General features: G+C 46.1%; 3 protein-coding genes across 5 annotated transcripts; 2 read left to right on the top strand and 1 right to left on the bottom strand.

Moving 5' to 3' along the window:
- The first annotated feature begins 285 nt into the window (after positions 1 to 285).
- On the top strand, positions 286 to 2,287 carry LOC122000761 (nudix hydrolase 8-like). Of its 3 annotated transcripts, none has more exons than XM_042555213.1 (9): positions 286 to 412; positions 578 to 834; positions 912 to 977; positions 1,081 to 1,218; positions 1,322 to 1,399; positions 1,489 to 1,512; positions 1,608 to 1,642; positions 1,726 to 1,834; positions 1,908 to 2,287. In XM_042555213.1, the coding sequence occupies exons 1-9, from the start codon at positions 307 to 309 to the stop codon at positions 2,103 to 2,105; spliced, it is 1,011 nt and encodes a 336-aa protein (XP_042411147.1). In that variant the 5' UTR covers positions 286 to 306; the 3' UTR covers positions 2,106 to 2,287. The 3 variants fall into 3 exon arrangements, with proteins under 3 accessions (XP_042411147.1, XP_042411149.1, XP_042411146.1); XM_042555215.1 differs by having other exon boundaries at positions 1,489 to 1,539; positions 1,938 to 2,287; XM_042555212.1 differs by having other exon boundaries at positions 1,489 to 1,539.
- A 2,162-nt stretch (positions 2,288 to 4,449) lies between these two features.
- Positions 4,450 to 8,912, top strand: LOC122000760 (ATP-dependent 6-phosphofructokinase 6-like). Its single transcript, XM_042555211.1, has 14 exons — positions 4,450 to 4,861; positions 5,190 to 5,236; positions 5,330 to 5,369; positions 5,528 to 5,590; positions 5,714 to 5,851; positions 5,976 to 6,134; positions 6,248 to 6,301; positions 6,427 to 6,495; positions 6,599 to 6,728; positions 7,425 to 7,465; positions 7,579 to 7,803; positions 8,026 to 8,071; positions 8,165 to 8,319; positions 8,459 to 8,912. The coding sequence occupies exons 1-14, from the start codon at positions 4,598 to 4,600 to the stop codon at positions 8,678 to 8,680; spliced, it is 1,653 nt and encodes a 550-aa protein (XP_042411145.1). The 5' UTR covers positions 4,450 to 4,597; the 3' UTR covers positions 8,681 to 8,912.
- A 540-nt stretch (positions 8,913 to 9,452) lies between these two features.
- LOC122000758 (zinc finger CCCH domain-containing protein 2-like) lies at positions 9,453 to 11,066 on the bottom strand. The gene has a single exon (XM_042555210.1). It carries the CDS (start codon positions 10,938 to 10,940, stop codon positions 9,819 to 9,821), a length of 1,122 nt encoding a protein of 373 aa, XP_042411144.1. The 5' UTR covers positions 10,941 to 11,066; the 3' UTR covers positions 9,453 to 9,818.
- Between the last annotated feature and the right edge of the window lie 13,503 nt (positions 11,067 to 24,569).

Genomic DNA, 24,569 nt, shown 5'->3' with positions numbered 1-24,569 from the left:
TCACGTCTCCTTAACTTCTGACTGCTACGTCCCCTTGACTTCTGACGACTAGACTCTACCATCATGCACCGTATCAATCATCTCTCGAATTTGGATGAACTTTAGCGATTCTTATCATTTAGAGGTTGAATAACCAGATCTTATGGACTCATTATCACACCAACATTAGGAAAATTCTTGGTCCTAGTTGCAGTGAATGTATCAACTAATGCAATTCTCATCCTCTTGCACATCCATATACATCTTCAGGGAGATGTCTATATATTCAACGTGATGATATAGCTTGTGACATCAAAATAAACAAAAATGGCTTTCACTAGAGCTCCTACATCACTTCCTTCACTCAACTATGCCTTCCAAGGAAACAAATATCCAAGTATGGCTCATCTTAACTGCAGCACAAAGGTAACAGGTATATGACTTCAGCATGCTTTATAGAAGCCCAACTCTATTTATTTAGTTAAGGAGTTGTAGTTGGATTAAACAAGTTTATTTCAATCAAGCTTGATCAGATCTAACGACGAGACTCTAAGATATAATTCTTTAGATTTCTAATCAAATTAATTATGAAGTCCAGATTTGACGTTCAAGCTACCTTTCTTCAAAGCACCAAATCCAATAAAGTATTTGGATCGGTTACCGAACATAGACCACAGGAACAAGAGAAGTGCCAACCGTGCAAACCTGAGCACGACAGAGACCTTAACTGTTGAATTGTTGGATGCCTGGGAAGACGATTACGATGGAGTTATCATCAACTCACAGTGTTTGCCGAATAGTTCAAATGCATTTTCATCCGTCCTTCAATCTTCAGTTTCTCACTGGAAACTAATGGTTGGAATTTTGTTATCTTACATTGCTCAAAATGATGCTTGGCTTTCACTACGTATCATTCAATGTATCTGATGCAGGGAAAGAAAGGGATTTGGCTCAAGATACTGGAAGAACAGGCAGAACTTGTGCCAATTGCTCTAAAGGTGGGTCTTCTTATTCCTACTAGAAATGTTCAGAAAGACAATAAAGATTTCGGTTAATTAATAATGATTACTATTTAATATTTCTCCACTATTAATTTGTCAGGAGGGTTTTAGCTATCACCATGCTGATCCAGGATATGTAATGTTAACCTACTGGATTCCTGATGAACCTTGCATGCTTCCTGGCACGGCAACTCATCAAATTGGAGTAGGAGGATTTGTTATCAACGATAACAAAGAGGTTGTTCTTTTGTGTTATTTATTTTTTTTTTAAAATACAAATTCAGCATTATCTTCACAAGTTAATTCTCCAATATGCTGCTGCATTATTTTTCTCTATTCAGGTGCTAGTTGTGAAGGAAAAGAAATGCCCTTCAAGGTGCTATGGGATATGGAAGTTACCAACTGGGTTCGTCAACAAGGTATTCTAATTTCCAAGTTCTGGCAAATATACCAATACAATTTCTTAAATGAACACTGCTAAACGAATTTTTTTACTCAAATTTCTCAGTCGGAAGAAATATTTTCTGGAGCGGTAAGAGAAGTCAAAGAAGAGACAGGGGTGAGGGGATTCGTGTGGTCTTGCAAGCAGTTCGTCCAGTTTCTAACTTTATATTTTTTATTTTTCAGATCGATACTACCTTTGTAGAACTACTTGCGTTCAGGTATACCTATCTCATTATAAAAGCTCTCCAGACCTTAAATCTCTGTCATGAAATTCTGTTTTCTTGTTTTTATATGCTACCAGGCATGCTCACTATGTGGCTTTTGAGAAATCCGACTTGTTTTTTATATGCATGCTCAAACCGGCATCATCTGAAATCACCATCGATGAGTCTGAGATCGCAGCAGCCAAGGTACAGATTTCCATTTTCTACAAAAAAAATATTCTAACCTTTAGAAATGAATGGATGATAACTTTTGTCACAGTGGATGCCTCTTGATGAATTTTTGGCTCAGCCATTCCATCAGGAGGACAGGATGCTGAAGAACATTATGGATATCTGTGTCTCAGCCTGCGAAAACAAGTACCGTGGATTCACTGCTTCACAGATCATGTCGAAGCTCGATGATAGGTTGTCCTATCTTTACTGTCGAGATCTGACTGCACTGAAGAAAGGAGAGTGATGGATTATTTGCTAATTAATGTCGTTGATGTCATTGTAATTTAAGATTTATCGAAGAAATGCATGAACCAGGCATCGAGAATGGCCGTCGATGGTTGACAATGTCAATAAAGATGTATTAGATGGCATGGCCCTTCAAGTCATAAGAAACATTTGGTCAAACATGCAATCCATGAAAGAGAAGTCAACATATCTTTCTTTGCCTTAACTTCTTTCTACCTGATTGATTATGCTAATTACGAAAGTCAAATTAGGCGACATACTCGTGGTTTTAATTTTCTTAATCCACATGCGAATACCAAATTAACGAAACGGTTTGTTCTTCCAACAATATTGTTTTTATTTTTTACTTTTTATTCTCTTTTTTATTTGCCGTCTTCTTGTTCTGGGCCACACGTTTAAAGTACTCCACTTTCTCGATGCCTTTGTTAATTAACTAGCGCTTTCGTTGGCTGTATGCGTTTCTATATTAATAATTAAGATAAAGAAATCAGGGAAGACTTTTTAAAAGATAAGTAAAGCTTGATAATGACTTCCACTAATTTAAATTTTTTCCATTGAGGTATTAATTAATGTTACCTTTTTATAAGCCTTGCAAGATATCGCATATATATATATTTGATAAAGATGTGATTTGATTGATGAAAGAGTAATTCAATTGTTAGGGAATTCACTGCTCGATCCTTTATGATTAGAACCACAAATTCACAATTGCTTTCCTGAACTTATGTTTTACTTTAATTAGTGGCTACCAAATCTTTTTAAAAAACATGGATGGCATAAGTTATCACGATAAGGAAACTGCTCTATCTATAACTACAATTTGTCATCTTCATAACATCTATTTATTTAATATATAAATTCTTCTTTTCATCTATCAGATTAAAAAATATATAAATCATAAATGATAAATTACTGGATAAATTACAATCTCTCTCTCTTTTTTTCTGTCAAATGCAAGACAAGAGAAGGAAGAATGGTGATAATTGTTCTTATTGTATTTTAATACTGATCTGATTAATTTACTTTGATCCATTTTTATAAGATACCTTGAGCGTATTTTTTTGTTATCACCCCTCGTTGATTTACTATTTCAATCCAATTAAAGTAGTAGGGTTTGTTTTATAAAAACGACAAATCAACTGTACCAAAGTGGGAGTGGTCTCATACAATGAAATTAAACGCGCGTGAGCTAAAAAGTAACGCATAATTTTTTTTTCTAAAAATAAGAAGAATAAAACGTGGCCAGTCCTTTAATTTGTATGGTGGGTCCCACACTTGTTGCCCTTCCACATGATCTAGAAATGGAAGCGTCAAGAAGGTAGATGATGGCGTGGAATTATCTGGTGCACATACCCCACTCCGCAAGCCATCTTTTCGTGACATGTCCTCCAAGCCACAAAAAATTCCAAATTCTAGAATGGTCCTTAAATACGTGTTTTTTTTTTCCTTTATAAAGCTAACAAAATCCATTTTGACGGACGTTATTGAAAAAAAGAAGAACCTCGGGAGACTCCAACGCCCAACTGTAGCTAACACGTGGACAAACGGTCGCGCGTTAGTCCGGCACGTGCTCCCCGCGGAATGCATGCCGGTGCAAATAAGCTGTTTCCTGTCTTTGACTCAAACGGCGTCCAATCCCGTGTTCAATCAAATCATTTAATATTTTGTTTTTAAATTTAGCATTAATATATTTAAAATTTCACAAATATTTTAATTTTAAAATAAAAGTCCTTTGGATGAGTGTATTGGGTTGGTTGTGTTTTAAAAATCGCCAAATAGTTTAAATATCAGTTTTCACATATTATAACTAATCAAAATAAAATTTCTTAAAATATATTTAAAATTTTATGAAATTTATATATTAAATTTTCATTACTTAATTACATTTTTAATTATATATATTTGTTATCTTTCTATAAAAATGCACATATAATTATGGAAGAAATTATGAAGGGTAAAATATGAAGTTACTTGTAACAAGATGTCATGTGATTATAATAATAGCGGACAAAGATGTATTAAATTCAATGAATAATGCTGGATGATTACATAATCACGATTAACATTTTATGTTTTTTATAAATGGTGGATAATTTTTTATAGATTTTATTTAAAAAATGGAAGGAAGAAAAATAAAAAAATTGTGAAAAATTTCAAAAGCTAACATAGATAAATTTATTTTTTTTTTAAAAAAAAAATGCAGATATAATAAACCATTAAAAGTTGCATTTTCCCTCTATTAAAACTTTGCTAATCAGCTCCGTCCACGTGTATTGAATGTTTCCGTGTGTCTCCGTTAAAGAATCGATAACGGAATATTCTGTTTCTCTCCAGTCTTGTTCTCCTCTTCGTCTTCGCGGAAACTGGGACGCAACGGAACCGAAGGCGACGCCGCCAGATTCACGACCTTCTCTGCTATAAGTATGGCGACTCCAGGTGGAGGTTCAAAGAAGAAACTTTACTTCAACATCTATCGTCGTTCCTTCACTCATGGAGCCACTGCAGAACCCTCCCTTTCCTCAGACGATTAAACCGGAGTCTAACGGGAGTGTGAAGAACCCGAGTCGCTTGTTCGACCTCCGGAGCTCTCTCTCCTCGGTGACGGTGCCGACGCGGAAAGGGAGCGAGGTAAAGGTGCGTCTGGGGAGCACGATGGCGTCCGATTCCAAACCTTTGAAGAAAATTGAGTACGGAGATGGGGGATATGTTCTCGAGGACGTGCCCCACCTTACCGATTACTTGACGGATCTTCCGGTGAGTTAAAAGTCCCTGTTTTGTTACTGCCTGGATGATCCTTCTGTGAAAGGAGTTCAAATTCGGCATCTCTAGTTGATTTGTAGTGGCTTTGGAGTTCTCGATTTGTCGTTCCGGTGCTTGGTTGAGTAAGAGGTCATAGTATGCTGGGGATTCTCTGTTGCCTTGCTTCAATTTTGGTGTTTATTCAGCTTTCTAATTGATTGGGAATTTTGTTTGTTAAGCTTCCTTATTGGATATTATTATATGCATCTAATCTAATTCAGATTAGATTTCCTCCTTTCAGTTCACTCTAATCTTCCTAATTGCTTGGGTATTTCGTTGGCAGGCCTATCCGAATCCGCTACAAAATAATCCAGCATACTCAGTTGTCAAGTATGTTTCTTTGGAACTATCCAGATCTTAGCTTCTTGTCTTTGGATATTCCTGATTCCTGAATCAATCGTTCATTGAACTTTGTTCTCACAGGCAATACTTTGTGAACGTTGACGACACAGTTGCGCATAAGGTGACCATGAAATTACTTTATTGCCTATATATTTTTCTAGAAGAAATCAATTTATAAAGCTATACATTTTTGTTTCTGAAAAATAGTTAGTCAAATTGAATTTTTCTACTTTTCGAAGGTTAAAAAAACTGGATCACTGATGTTTATAATGCTTGTAGATCGTGGTCCACAAGAATAGTCCAAGAGGGACGCACTTCCGTCGTTCTGGGCCTCGTCAAAAAGTAGGTTCTTCTCTTTATTTTAAATAAGTATAGACGGAACCCATTCAAACTGAAGTGGTTAACACTCGAGGAAAAGAGATAATGACTTTGGTTTCTTTCTTTATATTCTTCATGCTTGTTCAGGTCTACTTCGAGTCAGATGAGGTGCATGCCTGCATTGTGACATGCGGAGGCTTGTGCCCGGGGCTTAATACTGTCATCAGGGAAATCGTATGTGGCTTGTATGATATGTATGGTGTCACTAAAGTCCTTGGAATAGACGTAAGTAACAACGAAACAAGTAAATGGTGTTTGATCCTTTTGTTGTCAAGAAAAAATTGAATGTTTTATCTCTTTTCATCATCTAAATTACCTCATCAACTAACTTAATGTTCAAAATGTGTAGGGTGGTTATAGGGGCTTTTATGCTCGCAATACCATCACCTTCACTCCCAAAAGCGTCAATGATATTCATAAAAGAGGAGGCACAATTATTGGCACATCAAGAGGTGGTCATGATACTTTAAAGATTGTTGATAGTATTCAGGATCGTGGTATTAATCAGGTTAATTTCGCAACAACTTCATTAGATTCTTCTATGTTAATTTTCAAAGGTTCAAGTGACATTCCTTGAAGTCGTCATATATTCTTATTTGTTCTGTATTTTTTCCTTTCCAGGTATATATAATTGGAGGTGATGGGACTCAGAAAGGAGCTTCTGCAATCTTTGAGGTATTGTAATCATAAATGAAAAGGCTTCTATAGTGAAAGGAACGTAGCCATAAATATTGTAATCATATTTTATGCTTTCTTCTTCATGATCAGATTCACCTGAAACTTTTCTGGTATATTTTCAGGAAATTCAGAAACGTGGACTCAAAGTTTCTATTGCTGGAATTCCAAAGACCATAGATAACGACATAATGGTACTTAGTATTCCATTGCTTTCTTGCCAATTTTTCTCTTGTGCTTCCGGATTTCAAACTAATTTATGCTTATTGATTTTTTACTTTTATTCTTCTGAACTAGGTCATAGACAAGTCCTTTGGTTTTGATACTGCTGTGGAGGAGGCACAGAGAGCAATAAATGCAGCGCATGTTGAAGCTGAAAGTGTTGAAAATGGTATTGGCGTTGTGAAGCTAATGGGTCGCTACAGTGGTTAGTATCTATGGCTTAAAATGCTTAAGTCAAGATAATAGTAGCTAAATTTACAAAGCTCCTTGATTGGACCACAACTCACCATGAATTAGGGTGTTATAATCTCCCTCACTTAAGGTTTTGAGATCCTGTCAAGACCCAAACTTTATCTCATATCTTAGAATAATCCTTGATTGGCAACATGTGAAGCCCAATGGTAGCTACACCATAACACACGCCAACTTTTTGAACACCTTACCGTGCTTAGAATTACCCATCCCTAGGATTAAGTCCGCTTTGATACCAATTGCCATGACTTGCTTTGATAATAGAATTAACTCATTGACTTATTAGGCCCAACTGCTAGCCTAAAATGCTTAAACCTAGTTAATAGTAATTAACTCATCTAAGTAGCTCCTTGGTTAGCCCACAACTTAGACTAAATTTGGGTGTTATGTTTTCTGAAATAATAGGAGTTGATACTTAAAGTGATAGATAATATGATATCATTTGTATAAAAGTTCATCCCAACAAAGTGTATCACATTAAATTTCATAGTTGCTAATTACCTGAGACTGACACTAATCAAGTTTTTTTTTAAAAAAAAATGCAAATCTTAATTACTATGTATGTTTGCCTTTGGTTCATAGAAATTAAACATGTGCCTAATATATTAGTATTGCCTTCTGACTGTATGTTAAATTATGTGTATTGCAGGGTTTATTGCGATGTATGCCACTCTTGCAAGCCGTGATGTGGTAGGTCCTATTATTTTCTTAGTCATCATACTGAAGATGACCATCAAGAATGTACATTGATAAAGAACTTTATGTTTATAGCTAAGTTTGTAATTTTTCCCCCTTCTTTACAGGATTGCTGCTTAATTCCAGAATCCCCTTTTTACTTGGAAGGCAAAGGTGGACTTTTGGAGTTTATTGAAAGACGGCTCAAAGAAAATGGTCACATGGTTATTGTTGTTGCTGAGGGTGCAGGACAAGATCTTATTGCCAAAAGCATGCAATCCATGGACCATCAAGATGCTTCTGGCAATAAGCTTCTACTTGATGTTGGTCTTTGGTTGTCACAAAAGATAAAGGTAGGATTTACTCTAAAGTACATCCTTAAATACACAGATAAAATCCTCATTCTAGATGGTTACTAATGCTTAGTTTTGGTTCTACAACTTCTCAAAAATCAATCAGAGAGTTTTCCCTAATGTAGTGTTAATCGTACCTGAAAGACCAATAATTTTACTAGTTTTCAAGCATTGTTTTCAGAATCTTGCCAGATCTTTAAAGACACTGATTTTCTGTCTCAGGATCACTTTTCAAACCATAAGATGTCCATAACTCTCAAGTATATAGGTACTTTAGCTATGAATAATCTTCTGTATCCTATTTTTTTTTGCTAACTGCTTAATACTTATATGATTACTTATTACATGTTTCATTTTGTAGATCCTACATATATGATTCGTGCAGTTCCAAGTAATGCATCAGATAATGTCTACTGCACATTGCTTGCCCATAGTGCCATACATGGTGCTATGGCAGGATACACCGGCTTCATTGTTGGGCCTGTTAACGGAAGACACGCTTACATACCCTTCCACGTAAGTCTTGTTTGCTTAATCATTGTGAGATGCAACTAATACTAATTCACACCAAATCCTCATTCGAAACTAAAAGTTGTGATTGAAAGTTCAGAAGCTGATCAACGTTGCTAAAATGATTTTTGTCTCAATGTCACAGAGGATAACCGAGAGATGCAAGAAGGTTGTGATAACAGATAGGATGTGGGCAAGACTGCTTTCCTCAACTAATCAACCTAGCTTTCTCAGTCATGAGCATGTTGAGGACGCCAAAAAGGAAGATGAGGCATCACATCACTTCTTTCTGGATGCAGCCAACAAGAACCATGATCACGATGAGCATGCGACAGATGATTCCAGGATCGGCAATGGTGACATCTGAAGTATTGCATGTTGAATATGTTGCAATTAGGAAACCTATAGATGTTACAGAAGTAATTTATCAGCGATCCTATAGATGTTGTGTCATAGCAAGCAAAGAATGTGAAAATAGTTAAAGAGTGCTCGTACCCATATATTAATTCTCTAGTTCTGTGTATACATTACAATTTTGTAGCTCCTTGTGCTGTGAGACTGGCAACGAGACTGCTTATAACTAAATGAAAAGTTTGTTATGTTTCCCGAGTCCTGACAACGAACTTCATGAGCACTAATTCAAGCCAAATCAAGCTATAGTTATGGATGAAGAAGGGAAATGATCAAGTTTTCAAACAAATAAATAAACAAACAAAAAACTCACAAGATTAACACTTGGTCACTGACCAAATTTGGCTTGATTCGTGCTTTCAAAATTATGATATCATCAACTAAAAATAATAATAATAGTCAATAGTTAAATATGACAAACCTAAGCTCTAACATCATGAGACCTTATAGGGCCTTGTTTGTTACAATAATTTTTTGTATTTTGTAGTTATAAAAAACATGCTTATTTTTTTTACTAATTTTATTTTATTGTGATAATTCAGTTACCATGATCACAAATTTTATTGTTATTAGTATTAAAAACCGTAAATTTATATTATTATTATTATTTTTCCTTTCTAATTATCTATTATGTTTAATCATGCAGAGCATATTTTCGAATCCAAGATTACAACCACGCCACGCCATGCCACGTGGAGGATAAGGACAAACATGTGAAATCCATTGGATAAGAAATTTTAACATTTACAATCTCAATTTGCGGTTAATTTACAACGCTTAGCAGTCAACTGAAATGACATCGAGAACATCCAGGGAATCAAAATACAGAAATCTGCAGAGAGTGCTACAGCAGCTTCGATCAAACCTCTAATTCTATATACGATGCAAATTGACTCCATTTATTTCAAATCGGACTAATCCTTCCTCCGTTCTTCGCCCATGAGAAGCAAAAGAACCGCTTCAGCTACCAAATTCTTCTTTATCTCCCGTTTTGGAGGTTCAAATATTCATCTTCCATGAAAAAGGGCAATGACACTACCTTCAAAATTCAAGCTTTTTACCGTCAAATTGTTCATATGTTTCTCTGCTAAATTTCAACTATTTAGCAGCTCGGAGACCCATTCCACGTCCATTGTAGCTTCTGCTTTGTTTAAGATGTGATCTTTAGTCAGTCTGTCGAACATCTTCGCTCGCAGCGCTCGCCCCGACTCCACTCTCTCCACCGGGGATATTTCCTCCGGCCAACCAGCGGTTACGCCCGTCGGAGTCGTCGGCAGGCTACGGAAAACAGTATTGAATCTAGCAAGCGCTCCCGGCCGGGAGATGAAGCCAGTACTGTTTCCCATATGCAGCTCCTTCGAACTCGGCATAGAGTCTGCTCTGTTCAGCTGCAACTGCCTCAGCGACGCCGCTATCTCGTTCACACCCGAGCTCGCCGGCCACGACGCCCGCCGCAGCTTGGCGCCGCTGGGCGAAATTGGAGGAGACACCGTCGGCGAAGACTTGGGCGACGAGTTGAGTATCGAAGTCGGCGAAGAGACGAGGCTTCTGGAAAAGTAAGACTGCAAACAGGACTGGTGGCGCAGAGGCGATCCGTCGTAGGACTCCGGTGCCGTCGCGCTCTGCAGCGGAGATGATGGCGGCGTATGCAGCACGCGGAGCTGGTCGGGGGTGTGCGCGAAGAAGCAAACGCGGCGGCGGCACTCGGTGCCGTCCTTGCAGGCCTGGGTCCGGTAACGGTCCGGGTGAAGCCAACACTCGAACACCCCGTGCGCTAGCTCGCAGGCATCGCCGCGCTTGCAACCGCCGGGCTTGCGGAAGTCCGGGCAGGGAGTGCCGGAGTAGCAGTGCTTCCGAAGGTCCCGTCGGCGCGCTTTCTCGCCCGGGTGCGCGAAGGGACACTCGGCCCAGTCGTGCGACCGCCCGCGGCCGCACAACTTCACCTTGAAGTCGTACATCCTGAACTCGTCCGACGCGTACGCGTCCACCACCGGCGGCGAGTCGGTGACGGAGCCGGCTCCTTCCTCGTGGTCTAGGTAGAACCGCATGGCCGCCAGCGTGACTTCGTCGAAGGGGAGGCAGTCGCCGGCGGCGGCGACGCCGCTGACGGGAAGGGGAGAGGAGAGGAAGTTCCCGGCCGCCAGATCGTCGAGAGCCACGACCGGGGGAACATGGACCGTCGGATTGAGAAAACTAATCCCTCTTCCCATCATCATAGCTGCCGTCCGTCGTGTCCTCCCTTGCTTGTTGATCTACGAGAGTAGGCTTTAAATTACGGGGAAGGAGGCGACCGTGGTTGCGTCAGAATCTAACCTCCGTTTAAGAATATCTCGGGGTCCGTATCCGACGGCGTCGTGGCGGTATGAGAGCGAAACAGACAAAATTTTGGAGTTGCATCCGGCGCCGAGCCGAGGGGATGGAAGATAACGGAGGCGGGAGTTAAAGCGCTCGGTGGTCGCGGTGGACACATGGAGAAAGGAGAGTGAATCGCGGACGTGAACTTGCCTTGTCGAGGGACACGTCATCCTGTGCACATGACCATTGCAATGTAAACATTATGGGGATTATCGGTGGTGGGCCTGATGAGTTTATTTTCGCTCACTAAAACACGTTGTCATGATCCTTACAAAATAGAAAAAGTAAAAACCAAGATACGAACAAAATTGTAAAAAGATCCTAAATTTTATAAATTATCAAAACGATCATCCTATATATTTTTTTTAAATAATTTAATTTTTAATATTGTTGTCACTTATACTAATTAATACAGTATTATTATAATATTGTAAATTAGTATATTATTATAATATTATAGTAATTGATCCTGTCCGAACCAAGAGTCAGCGGACGCTGGGCACGTGGCGCTCTCTGCTGGATCTTCGAGTGCTCCGGCGAACCTGCAACAAACCGGGCCGGGAGAGGTTCCCGGCGACGGTCCTCCGACGCTCAAGTCAGGTAGGCTATGGAGAAAGTGGCTGTCAAATCTGTATCATGCGTACCTTTGGCGAAGTAATAGCCTCTTTATATAGGACGGAGAAAGAATTGATGCACGCCCATCGAGATGCGTACGTGTCAGCAACCCATACCACGGTATGCACTTGTCAGAGAGCTTACCTGATCCCATACTGCTACAGTGAGAGAATGTTCTTTGATGGGACGGCAGGACCCCCGTTGTCAGGCTAGAAGTATGGCATAGCCATACGACTTGACGGCTGTCAGAAAATGTTCCCATCTTTTACCCACCACCTGTCTGGGGAGCCCGGCCCACCGGGCGGGCGGTGAAAGTCCGGACGCGGTGAAAGTCGTCCGGACGGCCCGGATTCTTTGCGCCGTCCGGGGGGTGCTTCCTTCCGCTCGGTCATTGTGCACTGCTTCATTTGAGCGTCGGAACCCTGGTCCCTACCAGGGTGTCTTTTTACTATCAGATTTCCCTTTTTTCCGAGTCCGGTCGGCTCGCCCCTTTCGGGTGAGCCACTGGACCCTTTGACCTCCCCTCAGCGTTGACTCCTTGTGGGGTTCCGGCTTTTTACCGCCGGATCACTTGCCTTCCTCTCGAGTCTAGTCGAAGGAGGCAAAGTCCAACTGACTGGACTGCCGATCTGCCGAACAATGATTATTGCATTAGGCCGCTCGGCGCGACATACGGCTGCTCATCCATGCGGCGATATCTATCCGTTCGGCGATACTTTGTCCATGCCTTGTATTTTCTTGGAATCGACGTCCGTTGTTCTCCCACACCTCCCATCACGTGCTCTGCGCACGGTAAGGGGAGTTCATTAAATGCGGCTAGTAACCGGCTGACACGTGGCGATCGTGCATTTGTCAGAGTATGGCGGTTGCGTCACTTCCGATGGGACAGCCGCCGTTTGAAACGGACGATCAGATGACAACCTCGATATCGACGACCTGGATCGGACGGTGGAGATCGCTTCCGGGCGGCGATATAAAGCCCTTGACTCTGTTTCCGCCGCATTTCATCTTCTTCATTTCCAGATTCCTGTCGCTCCTCCTTTCGCCGGCGACCTTGTGCTCAGACTTCCCGACGATCACACGGCAACTTCCGATCATCTCCCTCGCTTGTAAGATCCTTTTTCTCGCTCGAGACGCGTTCTTCTTTCTGTTAATCATCCTCGTCAGTCGGTTTTCTTCCTTTGCTTGAACCATCCTCTTCTATCCCGCATTCTGGCCTTTCGATCATGACCAGTACCTCGCAGTCAACCGGCGGTGCTCCGGGTCTTTGGTACTCGAACATGGAAAGTCGGTTCGACGAGGAAGACGCCATGCGCCTTATTCGAGCATATGACCTACCGACCGACCACGAAATAGTGTTAGCCACGCCTTCCGATCGGCCTAACGATCCTCCGTCCGGCACTGTTGTCTTCTTCCGTGATCAATTCCTGGCCGGCCTACGTTTTCCTCCTCACAAGTTTTTCTTAGAAGTTTGCAACTATTTCCGCATTCCGCTCGGCCAAGTAGTTCCCAATTCTATTAGATTGCTGAGCGGAGTGATAGTTTTGTTCAAACTGAACGGCATTCCCTTAAACCCGAAAATCTTCCACTACTTCTACTATCCCAAGCAAGCCGAGTGGGGTACCTTTGTTTTCCAATCTAGGATAGGCTTCGTCCTTTTCGATAATATGCCGAGCTCCAACAAACACTGGAAGGAGCATTTTTTCTATATTCGTTTTCCCGAGCGGCCTACTTTCCGCACTAAGTGGCAGACAGCTATGCCTGCGCAACCGGAACTCGGCAAGTTTAGAGGTGACGCAGACTATCTCCATGCGGCCGAACAGCTAGTCGGTCAGCGCTACCACATTGACAAGATGCTTCTCCCAGGAGTAATGCATATATTCGGCTTGTCTTCTGCACCAGCCGATCTGCCTTGTAGCATGAGTAAGCTTCCCTATCTCCTCCTTTATTTTGTTCTAACTGATTTATTCTCTGCTTCTGCAGCTGAGGTCATGTGGAGAGCCAGAGCTACCGAGAAGCTCAAACTGAAAGCCGCTCAGATTGAGGCGGTGACGAGCAAGGAGGCCGCCGAACGGGGCCTGGCTCCGGCTGACCCGGCCGGCGAAGAAGGTGAGGGGACGCCAACGGTCCCAGAAGCCCCGGACGCCCCTGCCCCTCCTGATGAGGCCACGGGCAATATAGAACATGGAAGTGAAGCTGAAGTGGAGGCCCGTTCGGCCGATGATGCGCCGCTGCGCACTCGGAAACGCCGGCGACCGGAATCCGCACCTGCCTCTACACTTGATGAGCCACAACCTGAGCAGGGTGTAGGTGCGCCGGTGCTGTCCGGAACAGTTTCCGTCGAGAGTACCCCTACCCCTCAGGATTCTCCGAGGGCCAGCTCGGAAGTTCCGCCGTCCAGCCCTTCGAGGACTCGACGACGTCTCAAGCGTTTAGGCGAGCTACCCTCCTCTTCTGCTGGTGGGCCATCTCAGAGCGGGCCGAGCGGCCAGAATCTACTTAAAACCGTCCTGCGCCTCCCTTCGGAGGCGTACATGGCTGCCGCCGATCGGCCGGTATTTCCCGAGCAGATGATCACCCTGACGGGTCCTCTCGCACAAGCTTGGATAGATGCTCGGAGTCGTATAGCCAAATTGACTCCCGGGCAGCTCGGCGACAGCAACCTTCAATCAGCTACCGGGGTATGGCCCCTTCCCTTCTTTTCTCTCCTATTTGAAGTTTTTAACCTGCTCGTGTTTGCTAGCAGAACTGGGTGGAGCAGATCGCCATTAGCGATCGATTGGCCGAGCTGGAGGAGGAACTGAAGAAACAAAAAATAGCTGGGGACGCCAGGCAGTCGACGGCCGCTCTAGAGAAGGCCAAAAAATCACTAGAAGCTGAGCGGAAACGAGCTGCTGACCTGGCGAGCAAGGTCGTTCGGCTTGAAACAATGATTAAACAACGAGACAAGGAGATCCAGACGGCGACCACTCGGAAGCAACAGGCCATCAATGATATGGACCACATGAAGGTGGAGATCCGGGGGCTGGAGCAACGCATTAAGGACCTGGATGCTCTGCTGGCCACCGAAAAAGAGAGCCGCTCGGCTGATCTCCAAAGATTCGATGGAGACTTGAAGGATCTCCAAGCCGCTAGCGACGCTGCCCATGCCGCGCTCAAGGAATATCAAGAGGGAGAGTCGGCCCGCTCGGAGGAAGTGAGGAAGGCGTTCCTCCGCTCGGAAGGCTTCGGAGAGAAGTTTACCGACAAGATATCCCTCACGTTCGAGGAGGCAATCAAGGCGGCGGTGGGCTACTTGAAGACCAAAGGTCACCTGTCTGCCGAGCTGACCATCCCCCCCGAGGACTTAGCGAGCGTGATGGATGCCATCCCCGACGCTCTTTTTGATTTTGATGTGTGAAGAGCGTTTTTGTAAGCTTTTTTGAATTCCCGCCGTTCGGCCCGGCTTATGTAATGACTTTTTTGACTTGCATATTAGATAATCTTCTGTTCCTCTCTATTTTAGCTTCTATTTGAGCTAGAAATCCTCGTCTCCAAAGGGGTTTTCGCTGGATTTTCGCAAGACCTCCAGCTCAGGCGTTTATAGACGCGGAGCTCGACGGCGCGGTTTTTATAGCCGGTCGGCGCGGCTCTCGATTTTTAACGACGGAGCTCGTCGGCGCGTCCGCTCGGATTATTTAAAGACGCCGGCTCGTCTCTCGATATTTATCGTCGGAGCTCGACGGCGCGGTTTTTATAGCCGATCGGCGCGGCTCTCGATTTTTATCGTCGGAGCTCGACGGCGCGGTTTTTATAGCCGGTCGGCGCGGCTCTTGATTTTTAACGACGGAGCTCGTCGGCGCGGTTTTTATAGCCGGTCGGCGCGGCTCTTGATTTTTAACGACGGAGCTCGTCGGCGCGTCCGCTCGGATTATTTAAAGACGCCGGCTCGTCTCTCGATCTTTATCGTCGGAGCTCGACGGCGCGGTTTTTATAGCCGGTCGGCGCGGCTCTTGATTTTTAACGACGGAGCTCGTCGGCGCGTCCGCTCGGATTATTTAAAGACGCCGGCTCGTCTCTCGATATTTATCGTCGGAGCTCGACGGCGCGGTTTTTATAGCCGGTCGGCGCGGCTCTTGATTTTTAACGACGGAGCTCGTCGGCGCGTCCGCTCGGATTATTTAAAGACGCCGGCTCGTCTCTCGATATTTATCGTCGGAGCTCGACGGCGCGGTTTTTATAGCCGGTCGGCGCGGCTCTTGATTTTTAACGACGGAGCTCGTCGGCGCGTCCGCTCGGATTATTTAAAGACGCCGGCTCGTCTCTCGATATTTATCGTCGGAGCTCGACGGCGCGGTTTTTATAGCCGGTCGGCGCGGCTCTTGATTTTTAACGACGGAGCTCGTCGGCGCGTCCAGTGAGACTGCACACCCGGCCGAACGGCGCGGCCTTCGTCGTCGAGCGCTTGGCTTGTATATAATCATCCCTGAGGTAGTCTCGGCTAGAATGTACCTAGCCGAACGGCTCAGGCCTTCGCTCCAGGCAATAATCTCCCTCTATCATCCTGATCAGCGCAGGGTTTTGGTTTCCTTCCTGCCACACTAGTATGCAGCCCGGCTGAACAGCTCGGGGTCTTCGAGTTCGAGCTCCCGGTTCGGACATAAACCTCCCGGCCGATCGGCTCGGGGGCCTTCGGGTCACGATGATAATGCCTTATATTCGCTCTTTTGACTTTTCATCTCTGCATTTCAAGTATTTAGTCGAAAAATGAAGTACACAGGGTGATTTACAGTGATACACCTTTCACCCCGACCGATAAGGTTGGAGGTGGTTCGCGCTCCACGGTCTATCTAGCTGCCTACCGTCCTCGTCTTCCAAATAATACGCGCCCGAGCGGAGCTTTTCGATGACTTTGAAGGGACCTGCCCATGGAGCTTCAAGCTTGCCGACATCGCCGACCGGCTTCACTTTCTTCCAGACAAGATCGCCGACCTGGAACGATCTGGGAATGACGCGCCGGTTGTAGTTTTGCCTCATCCGCTGACGGTATGCCATCAGCCGAACGGACGCCTTTGCCCTCTCCTCTTCTACCAAGTCCAGCTCCATGTTTCTTCGTTCGGCATTGCCATCACCATAGCTCTGGATTCGGGCTGACTCAATGCCGACTTCGACCGGAATGACAGCCTCACCGCCATATACCAAATGGAACGGTGTGACTCCTGTCCCTTCTTTTGGCGTCGTTCGGATGGCCCACAAGACGCTCGGCACTTCATCCGGCCAACTTCCTCCCATATGGTCGAGCCGAGCGCGCAAAATACGAAGAATTTCCCGGTTGGCGACTTCAGCTTGACCGTTGCTCTGAGGATAGGCCACGGACGTGAAATGTTGCTCAATGCCGTAGCTTTTGCACCAATCCTCTAACATCTTCCCTATGAACTGCCGTCCGTTGTCGGACACTAGTCGGCGAGGGATGCCGAACCGACAAATGATGTGTTGCCAGATGAATTTTTTAACCATTTGTTCAGTGATCTTTGCCAACGGCTCGGCCTCCACCCACTTGGAGAAATAGTCTACTGCCACTAGTAAAAACTTTCTCTGCCCGGTCGCCATCGGAAATGGACCCACAATATCCATTCCCCATTGATCGAACGGACATGAGATGGTTGATGCCTTCATCTCCTCTGCGGTCGGTGGGAGAAGTTGTGGCACGAAAGGCATGTAGATACTGTCCGAGCGGCATCTGTTTGTAAAGTTGGCCAAAAGTATCCGGCCAAGAGAATCTTCTTGGCCAACGAGCGTCCGCCCGGATGACCTCCGCATGATCCTTGATGTACTTCCCGGAGGATGTAAGCTGAGTCCTCCGAGCTTACACATTTCAGCAAAGGGCGCGAGAAAGCTTTCTTGTAAAGTTGATCTCCGATTAGTGTAAACCGACCGGCTCTTCTTCTGAGGAGCCGGGCTGCATATTCATCTGATGGTGTGGTGCCCGAACGGAGGAATTCTATAATAGGTGTCCTCCAGTCATTTGAAAACGCGAGGCCTTGCATCCGGTCGACATGCGCCACCAGCAGCGTTTTTTCAATTGGTTGCTGAACGGCGACCGGCGTTATTGAGCTCGCGAGTTTGGCTAACTCATCGGCCTCCTGGTTCTCCGTTCGGGGAATCTTCTGAATAAGCACCTCTCGGAAAGCAGCTTTGAGTTTTTCAAAAGCCTCAGCGTAGAGTTTGAGCCGAACACTGTTGATTTCAAAGGTGCCGGAAAGTTGCTGAGCGGCCAACTGTGAATCAGAATAGAGTGCCACCCGACCGGCTCCCACATGCCGTGCTGCCTGCAATCCGGCTATGAGGGCCTCATACTCTGCTTCATTGTTAGTAGCTTTGTAGTCTAGCCTGACGGATAGGTGCATCTTTTCTTCCTGAGGTGAGAGTAGTAATATTCCGATCCCACTTCCGAGCCGAGTGGAGGATCCATCCACATATATTCTCCACATAGCTTCCGGCTCTGGTCTTTGCACTTCGGTCACAAAATCAGCCAAAGATTGGGCTTTAATCGCCGAGCGGGGCTGATATTGGATGTCAAATTCACTTAATTCTGTCGTCCACTTGATAAGCCGTCCGGACGCTTCTGGATTCAACAGCACTCTTCCGAGTGGACTGTTCGTCCGGACAATGATGGTGTGAGCCAAGAAATACGGTCGAAGGCGCCGAGCGGCTAAAACCAAAGCTAAAGCCAACTTCTCGAGCCCAGTGTAACGAAATTCAGCATCTTTTAAAATGTGGCTTAGAAAATACACCGGCTGCTCTTCGCCGCTCGCCCTCACAAGTGCTGAGCCTACAGCATGCTCAGTTGACGACAGATACATATATAGTGACTCACCCCGATCGGCTTGGCAAGACAGCAGAGAATTTAGATATGTCTTCAATTCTTCAAATGCTCGGTCACACTCTTCATCCCACTGGAACTTAGTAGCCTTGCGCAGGATTTTGAAGAATGGCAGGCTCCGATCGGCGGTTCTGGAGATGAATCTGGATAAAGCAATTATCCGACCGGTCAACCTTTGCACTTCTCTTGTATTTCTTGGGGGCGGCATGTCTTGCAGTGCTTTTACCTTGCTGGGATTTGCTTCGATTCCCCGCTCGGTCACTATGTACCCCAAGAAACGCCCTCCTTTAGCTCCGAACAAGCACTTCTGGGGATTTAGCTTGACTCCATATTTGCGCAGTGTGCGGAAGGTTTCTTCCATATCCTTGAAAAGATCGGCCGCTCGGACGGATTTGATAAGAATGTCGTCCACATAAACTTCCAGATTCCGCCCGATCTGCTCCTTGAACACTTTGTTCATCAAGCGTTGATAGGTGGCCCCGGCATTCTTCAATCCGAACGGCATCACATTGTAGCAATATGTGCCGTCGGCCGTTACGAAGCTTACTTTTTCTTGATCTTCCCGGGCGAGCGGGACTTGATGATATCCTTGGTAGGCGTCAAGCATGCAAATTAATTCGCAGCCGGCCGTAGAGTCCACCAGCTGATCTATCCGGGGCAGAGGATAAAAATCCTTGGGGCATGCTTTGTTTAAGTCTCGAAAGTCGATGCAAACCCTCCACTTGCCGCCCGGCTTGGAGACCAAGACTACGTTGGCCAGCCAGCTTGGGAACTGCACCTCGCGTATGTGGCCGGCCTTCAGAAGTTTTTCTACTTCTGCCCGGATAATAGTATTCTGCTCGGCGCTGAAATCCCTTTTTCTCTGCTTCACCGGCCGAGCGTCCGGTCGGACATGCAATTCATGCTGCGCCAGGCTCGGCGAAATTCCAGGTAACTCATGTGTCGACCAGACGAAGACATCATAATTTCGTTGGAGGCACTGGATCAGCTTCTCCTTCTGTTCTTTCCCCAGATCAGAGGCGATAAAAGTCGTGGCCTCCGATCGGGTTGGATGGATCTGGACTTCCTCCTTTTCATCATAAATTAAAGCAGGAGGTTTCTCAGTTATGGCGTGTACCTCGATTCGGGGTGCCTTCCGGGCGGAACAGGCCTCCGCTCGGATCATCTCTATATAGCAGCGCCGAGCTGCTAGCTGATCTCCCCGCACTTCTCCTACTTTGTCTTCCACTGGGAACTTTATCTTTTGGTGGAAGGTTGAGACAACCGCTCGGAATTCGCCGAGCGCCGGTCGTCCCAAAATGACGTTGTAGGATGATGGAGAGTCGACCACCACGAAGTTGATTGTCCTGGTCCTCCTGAGCGGCTCTTCTCCCAGCGAGGTGGCCAGCCGGATTTGTCCGACCGGCTGAACTTCGTTGCCCGTAAACCCGTAGAGCGGGGTCGTCATGGGCAGCAGCTCGGCTCGATCAATTTGCAGCTGGTCGAACGCCTTCTTGAATATGATGTTGACCGAGCTCCCTGTGTCAACAAATATGCGGTGAATGGTGTAATTTGCTATTACCGCTTTAACGAGCAGCGCGTCGTCGTGGGGCACTTCTACTCCTTCTAAGTCCCCGGGTCCGAAAGTGATTTCCGGTCCACTTGCCCGTTCTTGACTACAGCCGACCGCGTGGATCTGCAGCTGTCGGACGCCCGCCTTTCTGGCTCGATTGGAGTCTCCTCCGGTCGGTCCGCCGGCAATAACGTTGATCTCGCCCCGGGAAGTATTGTTCCGGTTTTCCTCCTCCCGAGCAGACGGTCGTGACCGTTCTCTGGACGCCCGGCGATTCTCCTGCCTCGGAGATCGGTGCCGATCGGGTGTCTGCTGATGTCGCCTCTCGGTGTGGGTCCGGTCAGCTTCATGAGTCCTATGTCTCCTGTCGATGGGAGGAGACCGTCGTTCGGCTTTCCTGGGAACGGGATTGGACAACAAGGGAATGCTTCGGCAATCCCTCGTGTTGTGTGTATCCGTCTGGTGGAAGGTGCAGAACATAGGGGTCCACCTCCTCTTTGGCTTGGGCCGAGTGGCAGCCACCTCTTGTACGTGAGATCTGGCATGGGGGGGTCGGATTGCATCGGCCCTCGGTCCTCTGGGCGGCTGTTGAGCGGCTTGCTGTTTTCGCTCGGCGTGAGTATGTGCCCGCTCGGCAGGAGCTTCCTTTTTCCGAGCGGCTTGCGCTTCTTCCACATTTATATATTCGTTGGCTCGATGTAGCATGTGATCATAATCTCGGGGCGGCTTTCGGATGAGCGACCGGAAGAAGTCTCCATCCGCTAGGCCTTGCGTGAAGGCGTTCATCATCGTCTCCGAGGTGGCCGTTGGGATGTCCATCGCCACTTGGTTGAACCGCTGAATGTAAGCTCGAAGCGATTCTCTCGGCTCTTGCTTGATGGCGAACAAGCTGACACTTGTCTTTTGATAACGCCGACTACTGGCGAAGTGGTGGAGGAAGGCCGTTCGGAATTCCTTGAAGCTCGTGATGGATCCGTCCGGCAACCTCCGGAACCACCGTTGAGCAGATCCCGAGAGAGTGGTAAGAAAGACTCGGCACTTCACTCCATCGGTGTATTGATGGAGCGTGGCTGTGTTATCAAACTTACCCAGATGATCATCCGGGTCCGTTGTTCCATTGTACTCGCCGATTGTCGGAGGCACGTAGTGCTTGGGCAGAGGGTCCCGTAGTATAGCCTCCGAGAATTGGCGATTGATCTGCTCGGGGGAGGAGTCCGCTCGGGGAGCTTTCCCCTTCCTGTCATCCCGCCTTGGCATTTCATCTGAGGAAGATCCTATATCTCTTCGGGCCGGCGTGGCTCCAGGGGTGCGAAATAAGGCCCGATGGAATGCGACGGTGGCTGGAGGTGCTTCCGCTCGGCCACCTGACGCCGATGTTGCTTGCTGCTCCGCCCGCTCGACGGATGCTTTTTGTTTTTGCTCCACAAGTTTGGCGGCCCTTATCTCGACCAGAGCGTCGAGTTCCTCCCTTGAAAGCGTCACCGTGTGCTGTCGTCCAGCCTCGTCCATTGTCTCTGCTCGGATGCAGGAGCGTTCCCACAGACGGCGCCAATTTGATCCTGTCCGAACCAAGAGTCACGGACGCTGGGACGTGGCGCTCGAGTGCTCCGGCGAGCCTGCAACAAACCGGGCCGGGAGAGGTTCCCGGCGACGGTCCTCCGACGCTCAAGTCAGGTAGGCTATGGAGAAAGTGACTGCCAAATCTGTATCATGCGTACCTTTGGCGAAGTAATAGCCTCTTTATATAGGACGGAGAAAGAATTGATGCACGCCCATCGAGATGCGTACGTGTCAGCAACCCATACCACGGTATGCACTTGTCAGAGAGCTTACCTGATCCCATACTGCTACAGTGAGAGAATGTTCTTTGATGGGACGGCAGGACCCCCGTTGTCAGGCTAGAAGTATGGCATAGCCATACGACTTGACGGCTGTCAGAAAATGTTCCCATCTTTTACCCACCACCTGTCTGGGGAGCCCGGCCCACCGGGCGGGCGGTGAAAGTCCGGACGCGGTGAAAGTCGTCCGGACGGCCCTGATTCTTTGCGCCGTCCGGGGGGTGCTTCCTTTCGCTCGGTCATTGTGCACTGCTTCATTTGAGCGTCGGAACCCTGGTCCCTACCAGGGTGTCTTTTTACTATCAGATTTCCCTTTTTTCCGAGTCCGGTCGGCTCGCCCCTTTCGGGTGAGCCACTGGACCCTTTGACCTCCCCTCAGCGTTGACTCCTTGTGGGGTTCCGGCTTTTTACCGCCGGATCAGTAATTATTTAATAACTTCTTGCATAATAACTTTTATATTTTTTTAAAAAATATTTTAATATAATAATGTGAAAAAAATAGATATAAAAAATTGTATGAGATGTTATTTGATTGATTGATTTATCTATTTTTAATGGAGTGTTTTTTTAATTTGTTTTTTATTTTTGACTAATAAAGTTTGATGCAATTGTTGGAGCCTTGCATCACATTTGGGTATAAAAGGGATGAGATGATGGATTATGATAGGGACGAATGGAAAGGAGGGAGGGGATGCCACGCAAAGGCGTGGCCACGTGAAGGATAACATGAAGCTGTTCGATATGGATGCACGACATTAACTATACCGTTCGGAAGGTACAGGTCTGACGAGACCTTTGGAGTGTCTTTTAACATTGGCGATCCACGTGGACTTTCATATTGGAGCGTATCTATGTGCAGATACTCGTCTTGAGTGCGTGGCACTTGGTTCACATGTATCTTGGCACGTCCGCTGTCCGTAAGTAGTCCTTCAGTTCACTATGGGACCTAGTCACTTGGATAGTTGGCTTCCATTATATAGGTGGGCCAACAGCCCAAGTTCTTGGAAATCTGTCGGATCTAAGCACTATGTTCTTGGATAATAGTTGGATATCTATCGCTGGGCCTATTAATTTGCGGACAATTGAGTGTTAATAATCATTAATATGACTTATTTTATGATCCAAACACAGTGCTAAGTCTAAGCAACAACGTTCGTTTCTTTATGATGATGTAATGATTAAGATATAGAGAAATGTTCTCCTGCGGTGTAATTTTTATGGTTTGGTGCGGTAGAGATGATTTGGCATTCCTCGTCCAAGCTAAAAAAAAAAAAAAAACGCGGCATCATCTCTCTTCTCGTCTTCTTCGCCGACCTCGCCATACCACCGACTGCCGACCTTCCACTGGACGTCCGGCCACCGTCGGCCGGATCACGAACGGATTCAGGCCGGATCGCGACTGGATTCCGGCCGGATCGCGGGCAGAATCGGTAGCGCTGTGTCTGCTAGTGTTTTCGGCAGATTTTGGCCACGAAACGGCCGGATTCCGGTCGCCATCTGGCCGGAATCCGGCCGCAATTCGGCCGGAATCCGGTTGTGATCCGGCCGAGGGTGATCCGCCAGTGTCTCGTGAAGATCAGCTGCAACCGCGGGGAGAAGCGGAGAGATCGCGGCTGTGGTAGTGATTTTTCCTTTTATATTTTTTTTTGCTTACGTGGCGCGTCCAGCTCATCATAGCCGCACCAAACCGCAGGGAGAAAACCGCAGGCGAGCGAAATCGTTAAGATATAATGTATCATTATATAAAATTTTGAGATCAAAATTTAACGATGATACAGTGTATAATGATGGGTTCGATAAAGTCATGATAGTCAGGGATCAAGGAGACATGATAGTCAAAAAGTCAAGGGGACGTAGTATCCAGAAGTCAAGGGGACGTGACAGTCAGCATAAAGAAAATACGATCGGGTGACGGCGTCAGCAACATGATTCCCAGTCAGGTTCTCACAAACAAAGATTTCAGATCTGAGACACCAAGGTCTAAGGTATAGGAGGTCGTCGGGGTAATATCTGACCCAGATCTGGCTGGTCGGGTTCTCATAGATCGGTTAGGTACAGGCCTTGTTCACTCAACAAGTTAACTCTCGATCAGCCAACTTCTGATCGGCTATTGGACAATCTCACCACAGCACCCGACCCCTCAAAGTTTAAGCTAGGTATTATACCCGACAGATCATCCTGAACTGTCCTATTCATACCCGATCGGGACAGAAGGTCGGGACAGAAGGTCAGGACAAAAAGTGCTACACGACAATAGGGCAAGGAATCGTAACCGCCTGTTAGAGAATAACTGCTGAATGTCAAGGAAGATTCCAACGGTCCGTGGTCATCTACGAATGAAACCTTCCCTCAGTCTATAGGAGGATGTCACGTGTCCTCCATCACTCGACAAGTCTTGATACCCAATATTCTCTAACATCAGTCAGGATCCAGAAGGTACGCACTGTCATATAAAAAGGGAGGTCCTCTCCCTTGCACAGGTACGCTCTCTCGCACATTCGCACTTGTCTTCTACTTTCTTTCTCCTTCGTACACTGTTCTTTTGGAGGAAAAAGTACCTGATTTGAACGTCGGAGGGCTTGCTCCCAGGACTTTTCCCTTAGTTTATGGCCTCTAATGCCCC

The sequence above is a fragment of the Zingiber officinale genome, chromosome 7A (assembly GCF_018446385.1).
Source record: "Zingiber officinale cultivar Zhangliang chromosome 7A, Zo_v1.1, whole genome shotgun sequence".
NCBI classification, from domain to species: Eukaryota; Viridiplantae; Streptophyta; class Magnoliopsida; order Zingiberales; family Zingiberaceae; genus Zingiber; species Zingiber officinale.
Note: the sequence above shows the minus strand (reverse complement) of the source record. Positions and strands in the feature narration are given on the sequence as shown.

Excerpts from the sequence above, each read along its gene's own strand:
- LOC122000761 (XM_042555212.1), top strand. The coding sequence starts at position 307 with ATGGCTTTCACTAGAGCTCCTACATCACTTCCTTCACTCAACTATGCC. Across the intron at positions 978-1,080 it reads TTGTGCCAATTGCTCTAAAG|GAGGGTTTTAGCTATCACCA; the intron begins GTGGGTCTTCTT and ends TTAATTTGTCAG. Across the intron at positions 1,540-1,607 it reads AAGTCAAAGAAGAGACAGGG|ATCGATACTACCTTTGTAGA; the intron begins GTGAGGGGATTC and ends TTTATTTTTCAG.
- LOC122000760 (XM_042555211.1), top strand. The coding sequence starts at position 4,598 with ATGGAGCCACTGCAGAACCCTCCCTTTCCTCAGACGATTAAACCGGAG. Across the intron at positions 5,237-5,329 it reads CCAGCATACTCAGTTGTCAA|GCAATACTTTGTGAACGTTG; the intron begins GTATGTTTCTTT and ends TTGTTCTCACAG. Across the intron at positions 6,729-7,424 it reads GCTAATGGGTCGCTACAGTG|GGTTTATTGCGATGTATGCC; the intron begins GTTAGTATCTAT and ends TGTGTATTGCAG.
- LOC122000758 (XM_042555210.1), bottom strand. The coding sequence starts at position 10,940 with ATGATGATGGGAAGAGGGATTAGTTTTCTCAATCCGACGGTCCATGTT.